The sequence below is a fragment of the Thermobia domestica genome, chromosome 5, assembly GCF_964235325.1.
Source record: "Thermobia domestica chromosome 5, izTheDome1.hap1.1, whole genome shotgun sequence".
NCBI lineage: Eukaryota > Metazoa > Arthropoda > Insecta > Zygentoma > Lepismatidae > Thermobia > Thermobia domestica.
Genome location: NC_137458.1, coordinates 270,579,756 through 270,593,509, shown reverse-complemented (window position 1 = coordinate 270,593,509; position 13,754 = coordinate 270,579,756). Strand labels below are relative to the sequence as shown.

Genomic DNA, 13,754 nt, shown 5'->3' with positions numbered 1-13,754 from the left:
CCTGAGCTCTCAGTGGTGCATGCGATCTTTATTCGAGAAAACTAATCATGTGTTCATTACGTTCAAATTTTATATTGATTGAAAATTACTTGCAAAACATGGACATACTTATATAAGTATATAGGTAATTCGAGCTATCTGTGTCTATTTTCTCTCGCGCGCCAGGTACACTGTGCTAAGTAACTCACTTTTTAATCGAAATTGAGTCAAGAAAACTTTTTAAATAGATTATGTTCTTTCTAATGGTGTAATAATGTAAGTCTAAAAGCTCCCTATTACTTTGTAACTACTTAGTATAGTTTGAAAAACAGTACTATCGGTACAATACTAGTTAAGCAACCGTTTTTTCGCTTCTCCTGTAAAATTTATGGTATTTCATGTAGAAGTGGTAATAGAACACAGAAGAAACGCAGATCAGGCTGTATTCACACTTTATATTGGAGTGTGAATACAACATGATCTGCGTTTCCTCTGTGTTCTATTACTACTTGTACATGAAATAACATCATTTCCCTACGTAGTGGAACAGTAAGAAGTATCCTCGCGCACGGAAGACTAAGGGGGTTCTCATGTATACTATTACCCAAGGAAGAAATGACTACTTTATAAATAGAATGGTAACCATACTAGTTGGTCCATTTTCACCTTTAAGACAACTTGTACGTGTCCAAAATTATACTTCTTTCTGGTTCTGATAAATGGATAAAACAAATCATTATTTAAATTATTAGGATTGTATAAGCACCATTCAATATAATTTTATTGTGTGTAAAGTGTCTAGTCACTATTTACTTTATTACAGAAATGGAACTTGTAGTGACGTAGAATAAATAAAAGTTTAAAGTGTAGCTAGAAGCGTGAGACGAGAATACAAATAATAATAAAAAAGATCTTAATTGCAATTCATAAGTATGATTTATCTTATTAAGGAATATAGAAATTGTGTTTGAAAGTAGTTCACTTACAACATAATCAAAGGTTGAACCTCCTGCTGCCGCATAGTGACCAGAAGATGAACTAGCTGGTCCGTTTGCGTAGTGAACTTGTCCTTGATGGTGGTGATGCGTAGGAGCTCCATGATAAGTATGTGTTGCCCCCTGTTGGTGAGCCGCTGAAACAGGTACTGAAATCTGGCGAACTTCACCTGAGACTGGACCAGCAAAACTTGAGTAATAATATGCTTGGCTGACTCCAAATGCCAAAGCACTTACAAATATGAAGATAACCTAGAAATGAAATAAAATAAAAAGGATATTCATTCAAAAAAAAAAAAAAAAAATTCCGTGATCGTTTTCTTCAACAAGAAGGAATGCAAATTCTTTGTTTTTTATGTTTAAAAAGAAACAATTTTCCCTTAGTAAACAATCACAATTTTCGTCTGATTAGGGATTGGATTTTAGGTTTTCGTCATCTATGGCCATGTCAGCCCGTCACACATACGAGGGATGACGTCACTCGGTGATTACACTGCCCAGAGAATTGGAGAGGAAGGAAGGAAGCGGCCTGGAACAATTATATTAGGTACCATTCCGGTATTTGCCTGGTGTAAATGAGGAAAATCCAGTTAAACTTCTCTCACGATGGCTGGCCTGAAAGTGTTGTTAAACATTTTTTTTGACCGAGTCTTCTCACCGGAAATCTAATTAGGGACCGCTCAGACTAAAGGCGAGAGAGTTAGCGACTATACTATTTTCGCCTGAGTATAGCCCCCGTGAAAGTCTAGAGGGGGCAAGCTCTCAATACTTCTGAAATTAATATTAAATAATATATTTTATTAAAAATGTATTTTTAAGTTGCGTTGGTTAGTTAGATTTTTCTCGAAATTAGGACCACTATCTTTTCTAGCACAGAAGCTATATGTGACATAGACCTATTGTTTATCATTTTCGTAACTTTTATCCTTAAATAGTAACAAGTTAAATAAATATGTCCTAAAACGTTACCAAATAATATAGTAATTTGGGCAAGTTGTAACACTCCCCTCTTCACCACTTCTGTAAGGGTAATGTTATGTAGTTTTGTGAACACACTGTACTTGCCGAAGATGACTCGTGACGATAATACAGCGTTGATGTTCTAGTTGTGAACGAATTAATGAATTCGTTGGCCCAGCCGGAAGATCACAGGACTCGTGTCAGATCTACAGGATCCCTCCTTGGAAGTTAACCATCAGATTAAACTTTGATCAATATTCGGAGAAGTAATGAAGATTTTTAACAGAATAATATCATCATCATTTCTAAATAAATTATTTCTACATAAATTACACCAAATATCCCATAGTAATTGCTTTTATTCAATCTGAGTTTATTGAATTGTTATCAATAGGCAGTCTAATTTGAGTATAAGCTGTTTTCATATACTTATAGCTAATATATACATATACTAATACTATACTAATACTCAGGCGTATTTACGATTTTGTTTCGGGGGGCTTTGCTAACATTCGGGAGGGGCTTTGTCTGAAAATGTGAAAATTCTGCAAGATATTTCATATATTTTACTATAGTAAGTAAGATTTGGGGGGCTTAAGCCCGGAACCCCCCTAAATACGCCAGTGCTAATACTAATACTAAACTACATACTTATAGCTAATATATACATATACTAATAGTTAAATCCATGCACTCACTATAAACATGGTAAGTAGTAATTAGGTTCTACAGTCATAAGCACAACGTAACATAGGCTACAGGACATGCAAGACAAAAGCACGGAACCTTAACAGGGTAATTACATGCAATAGCAACTATAGAAATTCAGGAGCAAAATTCAGTCAATCAGTCAGAACACACATCAGAATACGTAGTGACCAAATTGTAAAAAACATTAATCTATTATATAAAAGAGAACGCACAAATCCTTTGTTAGCTCATCACGCTAATACGGCTGAACCAATTTCTTTCATTTTTGGGGGGTTATTAGGATTTGGACCCTAGATGGTTTTTATCATATCACTTTAATTTTTAATTACCAGTGTCTTGAGATAATTGACCATTCAAGTGTCCATAACGTACAAATCCTTTGTTAGTTCATCATAGCTAAATCTAACCGTATTTATATGCAACCCGCATGACCGTGTCACTCGGCGGGTTAACATAAATGACAGGCGATATAATGTTAACATTTACTGCAAGCATATTTCACGGGTATTAAACACATGAGATATGGAGTTGTGCATTTAAATTTTCATTTCAACCCAGCGAAGCGGGTAATATATGCTAATCTATTATATAAAAGAGAACGTACAAATCCTTTGTTCCCTCACCACGCTAATACGGCTGAACCAATTTCTTTCATTTTTGGGGGGTTATTAGGATTTGGACCCTAGATGGTTTTTATCATATCACTTTAATTTTTAATTACCAGTGTCTTGAGATAATTGACCATTCAAGTGTCCATAACGTACAAATCCTTTGTTAGTTCATCATAGGTAAAAATAAACGTATTTATATGCAACCCGCATGACCGTGTCACTCGGCGGGTTAACATAAATGACAGGCGATATAATGTTAACATTTACTGCAAGCATATTTCACGGGTATTAAACACATGAGATATGGAGTTGTGCATTTAAATTTTCATTTCAACCCAGCGAAGCGGGTAATATATGCTAGTTAATTAATAATTCATTATCCATATCGTACGTAGCATTCAACATTATTCATTTCACAATTATATTACTTTTATTTATCATAAATTCATTAACTATCACAACGTCGTAAATCTAATAATTATCTTATTTCACAAATAGATGTTTTGTCACTCGAATCGTGTGATTATTTATATTATGTTATTACGCTGAGTATCCCCGTCTTGCTTACGGTACAAAATTTACAATTTTTCTTTTGCTTGTTTTTCATAAGTGAAAGGACATAATAAAATGCAACTTACCACAATCATAGATAATGTTGTACTACAACAGAAAATATGAACCTGAAGAATTTTCAGTGTTGCCATCCATAGTAATTACAGTGTTGCCAGAATAACAATTTTCCTAAAATCTAAGTTAAGGCAGCGACTAAAAAATGCAAATGTAATAAACAAAATAGTTTTAACATACAGTTATTAAAACTAAATAATAATGCTATTTAAAAAGTAGTTCACAGCAAACCAAAACAACACAATACGTAACCAAGTGCAGTTGAGATCGTTCCTCTAGTCGCTGCCTTAACTTAGATTTTAGGGAAATTGTTATTCTGGCAACACTGTAATTTCTATGGATGAGAACACTGACAATTCTTCATGTTAATATTTTCTGTTGTAGAACAACATTATTTATGATTGTGGTAAGTTGCATGTCATTATCTCCTTTCATTTATGAATAAACAAGCAAAAGAAGAATGGTAAATTTTGTATTATTTTTAGTAACGTAGGCAGAACCCTGAAAATGAAAATGAATAAAAAGAAACAAACAGCTTAGGCATGTAGGAAGTAAACAATACTCGTAATCATATTTTCATATATAGAATTCTTAATTAATCCAATCATGTTGAGTTTGCTTAAGTTTGGATATCACGCGGCAGGTTGTATCGAATTTGGTTCTGCAGGACGAAATTAACTATTCAGTACCACATTATTTTCATTATCAATTGGCCTTCAACCAAATTATAACTTTCAATGGATAGCACTGTAAAACGTTATTACTAGTCTTCTACCTTTAGTAAGAATCAGACTTATTTTCACTTATCAAATTTCTACTTCTTCTTCACGCAACGTTAACTTTCCAGACGCAGAATTTTAAGTGTTTGTTTGCCACTAAACTGAGTGATTCATTTAAGGTTAGTGTAAAGGGACAAGTTTTGCTGATAGATGTCACTACAGTCTTCGTATCTCTCCCATGTATTAATATTTTTTTTTTACTTTTTTACAAAAATTTACAATTTCTTTTATAAATTTCAACCTAGAGACTTCAAATTTTTAGGGAAGGAGCTTCACCACCTATTAAAGGATCCGTGCCGATTTTTTATTTAGAATTTTCTTCATTGTTGAAACAGTTTCATTGTTAAAGGTTTGGATATCCATTTCAACAATCACGCCATTTCAACAATGAAGAAGATTCTAAATAAAAAATCGGCACGGATTATTGCCTTCGATAGATTATGAAGTTCCATTTGTAAAAATTTGAAGTCTGTAGGTTGAAATTTGTAAGAGAAATCGTGAATTTTCGTGAAAGATAAAAAATACATGGGAGAGATACGAAGACTGTAGTGCCATCTAGCGGCAAAACTTGTGCCTTTAAACTAACCTTAATAACTACGAATGAAATGGAATAAATTGTAATAATGCAATAAGAAATAAATGACTATTTAGACATTAATAACACAAGGAAATTTTATATTTGTAATGCAATCACGTAAGTTGATGGGGCATTACAATATAGAGCGCTGTGCGAGCAGCCCATGATTTCATCCCAGGTCATATTAGTTCGTGATGAACCACATTTTGTTCATAAGTACTTCCGTTTCCTCCGACATTTCAATTCTACCAATTATTTCATATCCATTCCATTAATCATCTGTCTTCATTAACCTACATAACATAACCATGTGACATCATACTAAAAATTTCATTTTATTTCAGTCGAAAATATAACACCAAAGGTTAGGCAAATAGCACAGAAGTGTTGGGGCACCAAAGGCGCAAATACTATTTGAGGGTGCTGTAAATTACAGTAGCGTAAATAATGGCAAGTAGCTATTCTCTGAGAATTATATAAACAGTATAGTGTTTCAGGATGCATAGGCGGTTTACTTTAAGCAATAACTGCTGGCTCGCTTCGTAATGGTAACCCTAATAATTTTATTATCTCGTATCTCGGAACAAAAGCATTGCAGTTTTGCGACACTCAACACCAGATTTTTACATTATATTTTATGCTAACTGTTAAGATCCCCTCTTATTTTAAGTACTTTAATGAAGTGTTTTATTTGAATAATGCATATTCTAGCTTTGGAATCTTATGCAGTTCAAATCCTATGTTAAGCTCTAGTACTACGCGTCATATAGCATCGCTGTTGAAACGGACGCTAAACTGATATCAAATCCAAATTCAAATCTAGCTTTTGAAACTACAAATAACTTAAATAAAATTGCGCAAAATCTTATAATTACTATTCTGTGTTATATAGTTTCGAGAACATATCAATGGCTTCATCAGATAGATTATCTTATGTCAAATGAAGGCAATAATATAGCCTATTTTGCGAATACTATAACACAAATTAGTAATAGTAAGTGTTCGTTCTGGTTAGATTTTATTTAAGTGAAGTGTTATACTAAAAACATTCATGTACAAAAAGAAGTTGTCGCGGATGCGGACATATGACTCTTCCTTGTCAAGCTTGCAAACTTTCGATTGGTTCGATGCAACCTTCCATTTTTTTCCTATCCTGAGCCAAATGTTCATTTCCCAGTATTTTTCTGCCTTATCATCATCTAGGTATTCTGCCAATATTGGCAGGTCACTTGCTGACATGCTTCTATGATTGACGGTCTTCCGCTAACCTCTTCGTCTTTACGTACGATTGTTTTTTTTTTAATTTTGATACCACCCATCAAAGGAAACCTTCTTCTCTCCCTCCCTTTCTTTCCTGCAACCATGCGCTCTAGTACTTCCTTCATGATACAGTTCTTTCTCAGCCAATGTCCCAACCAGTTTCTCTTCCTCTTATTTTTAATAATATCTAAAATTGCTCTTTTCTCCCACATCATGTCTTTTATTATTTAGTTCATATATTTCAATCGAGCTTTCCTCTAGGGACATTTCCTCTGCCGTTCCTTCCATAGCTAATAACGTGATTCCACTATGTCTCATAATCAGCAATTGAACTGATCTTTGGTCACAGGGTCACTTGAATAGCAACTTTTCCTCCGGGTCATCCTGGTCCGGATCTCACTTCTCAGAGCCGGTCTGAACGGGTGACCAGGACAGATCTGAACATTCTGACAGTCTCGGAAACCTAGAAAGGAAAAAACTGGTGACTTCGAACAGATCCGGCGACCTGGAAGCAGCCCAAATAAAAGCTGTTTGCATTACTGCAGATTTTTTATAGTGGATTAATTATGTGTATTCGAGCTTGATTATTCATTTGTTCAGTTCCCAGTCTGACATTCTTTAACAATATACAATGTATTCAATATATGAAATAGTAGCAAAATGTGAGTTCTTCGAACAGGGAGAATACGTTTCATTTTGGACATAAAGGGCACCAAAATTGTCACCAATCAACTTAGGGACTCCAAAATTATGAATTTGACACTAATATCGATCATTTCCAATTATTTTTACATGTCACCATCGCCCTTGGGAGTACTAATGGGGGCTGAATTTGGATTTAAACGGCATCGCAAGTGTCAGTGTTCATCTCAGCGACCCCGAAAACTATGGATTCGATACTAATATAAATCATTCTTTTTAATCACATATTCCCCCCTCTCCCACGTTGTACCGTCAAAATAAAATAATAAAAACCTTCTTAGGTCTGGACCTCATCTATATTTAAAATTTGATTGAAATCGATCGGATGATCCAAAAGTTAAGTCACAAACATAGTCACTTTCTTTTACATATATGTAGATAATTTCATGGCCTTCCCACACTGAAAGTTAATACATTTTTTTAAAAAACATGGACTATACAAAAAGATTTAACAAAACTTTGTTTTGGCTCAGTAAAATCTTTTATATTCTAAAAGAATAAGTTATACAGCTTTACTTGATTAAACTTTGATTATTCCTCGTAAGAAAAACATTGTAGTTTATCTGTAATTATCGAGTATTTATACTGATAAACCTTGTAGTTAACTTTCAGTGCAATGCTTTGACATATACAGATACACACAACAAGCAAGAATGAAAATTACAGATTTAGTGAGACGACAGGGAAAATGAGGATTTGTATGAAGATTTTTTGTTGCCTCCGGGATATTGGTTAGTCCAAGTCAAGAGTCTGTTCGGATCAAACCGAGTCACTCTGAGTCAAGACTTTGTGCTTCTCGGGTTGTGTTTGTGGTTATCGGGTCTAACTGCTTCTGGATTTTCCTGGATCACGATCTTCGAGATCCATTTCATCACAGCCTATGTTGTGTACGGTCGTCCTACTTTTTGCTTTTCTCTAGATTTTCTTCAATATTCTTCTCTTTTGCCCTACAACTTCTAATACCCTTTCACTTCCTTATCTATCCATCCTTCTATATCACAACGTCTAGAAGGGTTCCATTCTCCATTTACTCGCTTCTCCTAAAGTCCATGTCAGTGATGCCACGAGTTCCGGGTAACCTGGGTTGTTTTGGGGTACGACTGTCGTGGAGGTCACCCGAGTCTTAGTCTCGCTTTAGATTTAGATTTCTGGGCTCTCGGCATCTTATGGCCATTTGAGGGATGACGTCCCTCGGCGAGCACATTATCCGGGGAAAGGGAAGGAAAGAAGCGGCTATGGACGTATAAGTTAGGTACCACCCCGGAATTTGCCTGGTGTGAATGAGGAAAACCCAGGAAAACCTCATTCAAGGTGGCTGGCCTGAAAAAGCTGTTACCCTTTTTGACCGAGTGTCCCCACCGGGAATCGAACCTGGGACTGCTCGCACCGAAATCGAGAGAGTTAGCGACTACGCTACACCCTTACTCGAGCTTCTTAGGACTTCGTTGCCCGTGTTATTGCATTGGGCACGATAACCTCAGAATTACCTGGCGTATTTGACCTACCAGACAACGTGAGATTCGGTGACGCAACTTGTGTATTAAAGCCTACGGTGGACAATTTCAAGAACATCTCTAAGCTGTTCCTCAATTCGTCTCTCTCGCAAACTTAACATCTTGACAATGCCATTCAGGGATCTTATATAGAAGAAGGCCTCAGGGATTACAGCATTTAATATACCCCGACAGTGGTACGAGGGGGTAAAAATCTTACACATCTGAACTTTGCATGTTTGAATAGTCCACGTTGTGTTCCTTTATGTGCTCCACTTGCCAACGCACTTCTGCAGTCTTTTTGCCATTATCAGAATCTAAACTTCACAACTTTTTGTTAGAGAGTAATTTTTGGTAATTTCATGTGCCATCACCTCCAACGTATTGTCAACGATCTTTTGTCGGCTGTGGAGGAGAAAGCGGGTGGACACTGTGATTCAGTAGTAGAAAGTTAACCCCTAACTGGAAGGGTATCCACTTTCGATTCCAGACAACTGAGTTTTTAGTGGATATGTTTTTTCTAGGGCAGAGAGATAGTACTCCTTTTTCTCCCTACATTCTCATTCTGTCAATTCTTTCGTAATCATTAGCTTCCATTAACCAATTATTTTTTTTGGCTCACTGAACATGATTGTGGGTCGTTACTAAAGATTTTCATTAGTCTTATTTTATCCACTACAGGTAATTCCTCCTATAGATATGCAAGCATGCACGGCATGCCAAAAAATGAAATGAAATCTTTAAGTTTTACGTCCCACAGTTATGCCGGTTAGAATAAAGGAGACGGTGATGATGAGAGATGAGTGAAATGGTGGAATGAAAAAGTGGGAGGAAACGGGAGAACCCCGAGAAAACCCACGAGCACGGTGTTTGTCCACCACAAAGTCCACACGGCGAGCTGGAATCGAACCAGGGACCCCAAACACCGGAGGTGAACGCTCTACCACTGAGCCACCGCGCCCCCCAGGCACGCCAAAAAATCGCCATTTTGTTGGAGATACTGATGCTTTATCAACGAATTCTTGAATCTTGTTAGAATGTCCTTCCATAAATTATGAATCGGATCTACTGAAAAGAGCAAACTACGCGACGCCCTGTATGAGTATTGGCGCCCTACTAAATCAATATTGTTGTCAGTTTGCAAGGAAATAAATTTGTTAAAAATTTTCTTGGTCGCTCCGCTGCCAATTCACACCTTTCAATAAGAGTCACGACAAATATTTACTTATTCACTGATAGCATGGGGACGCCGAACGAGTAAGAAGAAATGAAGTGTTGTAAAAGACCAAACGACGCGGCGCCCCGTATAGGTATTGGCACCCCATTAAATCAATATTGTTGTCGGTTTGCAAAGAAATAAATTCGTTTAAAATTTTCTTGGTCGCTCCGTTCGCAATTCACACTTTCAATAAGAGTCGCAACAAATTTTTACTTATTATTTTGATTTGTTAATGACAATATGATATAGAGGGTGCCGAGTAACGACTTATTGTGTACGCAGAAGCCTGAAACGGCCAAAGTCTGAAATTCGTGTTTGGCGTTGTGATGATGATGCATTTGCTTAGTTAATCACGCTTTTCTGCCCAATCGGATTAATCTCTATGGTGAGAAGGAAGGTATGAAAATGAGAGGAGTGAAGAGGGAGGTACTGTTTGAACGAGAATATTAAAAATGAACGTAAACACGGGTAATAATAACATTTTCGAACTTGTAGAACAGGAGCTTTAGGTTTCAGAACTTAACAGAACGGATTTTGCCACCTATAAACACATTCTTCACTTCGATCGAAATTCACAAAGAAGGCTCCTTATGAATTTTCGTTATTCTTCATAAAATATTTTTTTTCGTAAAAGAGCTAAGTATATGGCCTATGGAACAAGAAAGTTCAACGCCGCGCTCATAAAGTCTCTACAATTATTTCTATCTTTACCCAACTGGATTCAGTTTCTACTTTGTATTGCTATTTTCACGAGATCCATCTTAATAGTGTCCTCCCATGTGAGCCTAGACCTTCCTAATGGACGTTTTCCTATTGGATTTCCAGTCAAGAGTTTGAAAGTGTTCCTATTTTCTTCCATTTTTGCTACATGACCTGCCCTGTGCCTCCTAGATTTGATGACTCTAACAATGTTTGGTAAAAGGTATACATTAATTTCAATGTTTGGAAAATTTCTCGCTATGAAGTTTCCGGCATTGCCAATTCCCGTTCCTTTTTGGTCTGAATATTAATTTCAGGATTTGATTCTCAAATACTTTCAGTCTGCATTCTTCCCTTAAAGTATGTGACCATGTTTCGCAACAATACAGAACAACAGGCATAATTATCGTTTTATATATTTTAAGCTTCAAATTCCTCGACAGAATTCGTGTCGACAAAAGATTTTGAACTAAATAATAACACGAATTCCCTGCTTTCAATCGGCATTTAATTTCTCCGTGGATATGATTCTGATCCTAGGTACTTGAAAATATCCACCTCATCTAAAGTATTATTTGATACTTTGACGCATCCATAATTAGCATACTCCAGAATAAAGTTGAATAATAATGACGACAACGTATCTCCTTGTTTCAGACCATTTTCGACGTGGAAACTCGTATACAAGAATTTTCGTACTCGAACTTTACTTTGGCATTCATTTAAATATATCTTAATTGCTCTAACTTTTTCGATATTCCAAATTCTGCAGAAATGAACAATATTTCTTTCCTAAAAGTTTCATAATCCTTTCTAAAATCTATAAATAATTGATGCGGTATTGTACACCCATTTCCTTTCGAGTGTTTGTCAAATGGTAGATATCTGATTCATAGTTGATTGATTTCTTTTAAATCCACACTGATAATCTCCAATAATTTCGTCTGCGTATGGGGCCAATCTTGCTAATAGAATGTTAGAGAGGAATTTATAGCATGATGAAAACAGAGGCCTGCCTATAGGAAAATGCTTCCATAATTATTACAACATGCTTTGTAGCCTTTGTTGTGAATTGGAACAATGATTCATTCTTTCCACTCTTGTGGCAATTCCTCCTTGTTCCAGACAAGGAGAATGAGTTTATGTATCTTCTTCCCAACTTTTCTCCTCCAGTTAAAATTAACTCAACCGGAATTTCGTCCAGAATATACCAGGATATTTGTGTCTCTTTAATTTCTTTATAGCAATGGTTCTGCTGTGTGCATTTCCCTTTCCCCACCAACATTAGTTTTTTGGCTGCGTGTTAAGCTAATTGTCAAGGAAATCTTTCCATCTATTCAAGATGCCATCTGTATAAGTGAGAATTGTTCCGTCATCTCTCTTTATATCATATACGCGAGGTTGATATACGCTTTCTTAAATTCGATGACGCCCTTATACATGTCTCGATTTTTTTTTTTTTTTTTTTTTACTATTATCTTCAAGTTCACTAATTTAGCCTTCAAAATATCACGTTTCTTTGTTCTATACATTTTGGAAGTTTCCCATCTGATATCAACGAAATTTTATGTTGTTATATCATTCGAATTTTGTACTCAACGCAGTTTCGCCTGTTCTCCACTCTCCGCTAGTTTAATGTATTCCTGGTCGAACCATGGTTTCTTCCTACGTATTTCTACGTGCCTCATTTCTCTTTGCTGAAATTTTACTGTTATCCCTAGTTTGAACCCAAGTATCCTCAACACTAGTGCTCTTAAAACCTTCTAAAACCGATAATCGATGCGACACTTCAATCTAGTACTCCCCTCTAGCCTGGTTCTCCTCTTATTTCTTTGAACTAAACCTCTTCATTTTTAGATGTTGAATATTCCCTGTATTCAACGATAATCTCCCTTGATGATCACTGCGATCAGTATCACAGTCAGATTCTCTGAACAACCGAACATCAATTATGCTAGACTGTCTTTTTCTATTTACTAAACCGTGATGCAATTTGATTGTGTATTCTTCCATCTGGAGAGGTCCATGTGTATTTACGAACATCGCGATGTTGGAATTTTGTACTTTTCACCGTGAGGTTTTTCGATGTTGCTAAAGTCACGATTCCAACGCCGTTGTCATTACTTTCCTTATGCAAACATCCTTTCCCTTTCGCATTGAAATCCCCTAATAGAACTTTTATATGATGTCGCGGGAGCTGGAAAAATAACCTTTTATTACTTCTTCATAAACACTGTCTTGTATATCGTCATCCTTATCTTCTGTTGAAACATGCACATTTAAAAGAATAATATCACACCACTAGCCCTTAAAAGTATTAAAAGAAAGTCTATCATTAAAATATTCAACCCGTTTAATTGCTGGTATTAAGCAATCGAAACTAAAATGGTATTTGTCTGGTCATATACAGAATAAAATTACAGAAGTTTACAATTATTTCTAAAAATTAATGCTGTCACCTATTTCGAACATTTTAAACGCAGATAGTTACTAATGTATTGATATTCCATTTCTTATCGATAGTATGAAACGTTATAAATAGCTGGGAATTTTCATAACTGTTCTCCAAGTGAATTGGCATATAACCAAAGGTAGTTTTGTGAAATTTTAATCCAAAAAAGACTATTGAAAACAGTTCTTATTTGTAAAAGGATACATAATGATCGTTTCTTGGATGTTGCAATGGTCTGTCCAAGCAGCTTGATAAAAATTCAGCATACCATAACAAAAGTTGTTACTCTAAAAGATATTTAAGAAAAATCAAAAGTTTGATATGGTGAATATAGGGATCGCCGAATTCTACTTCATCCCGGGCGTCGAAATCTCTAAGTACGGCTCTGATTACAGTCGGCACAGCTCTCGTTTACGATTAACTGGTAAAATGTAAACTTATTACAGTCATCAGAAAGATAATTTCTCTGTAACGGACATCTCTAATTTAACTGTTACAATTAACTGGCAAAGAGTGAATTTATTACAGTCATCACAAATAGTAACTCTTCTGTAACGGACACCTCTTATTTACGATTAAATGGCAAAGGGTAAATTTATTATATTACAGTCGTCACATAAAGCAGCTGCTGCACAAAGAACACCTTTTCTTTAGAAATAAATAATCACATCCGTTATTCAGGTTTCAGTA

At 35.8% G+C, this 13,754-nt stretch overlaps 1 protein-coding gene across 1 annotated transcript in view; it reads right to left on the bottom strand.

Annotated features, from left to right (window-relative positions):
* Positions 1–13,754, bottom strand: part of LOC145686623 (uncharacterized) — a 56,348-nt gene that overhangs the window by 35,230 nt on the left and 7,364 nt on the right. The window contains exon 2 of the mRNA XM_081760085.1: positions 966–1,226. Coding sequence (XP_081616211.1) covers positions 966–1,226 — 261 coding nt within the window. The remainder of the gene's footprint in view (positions 1–965; positions 1,227–13,754) is intronic.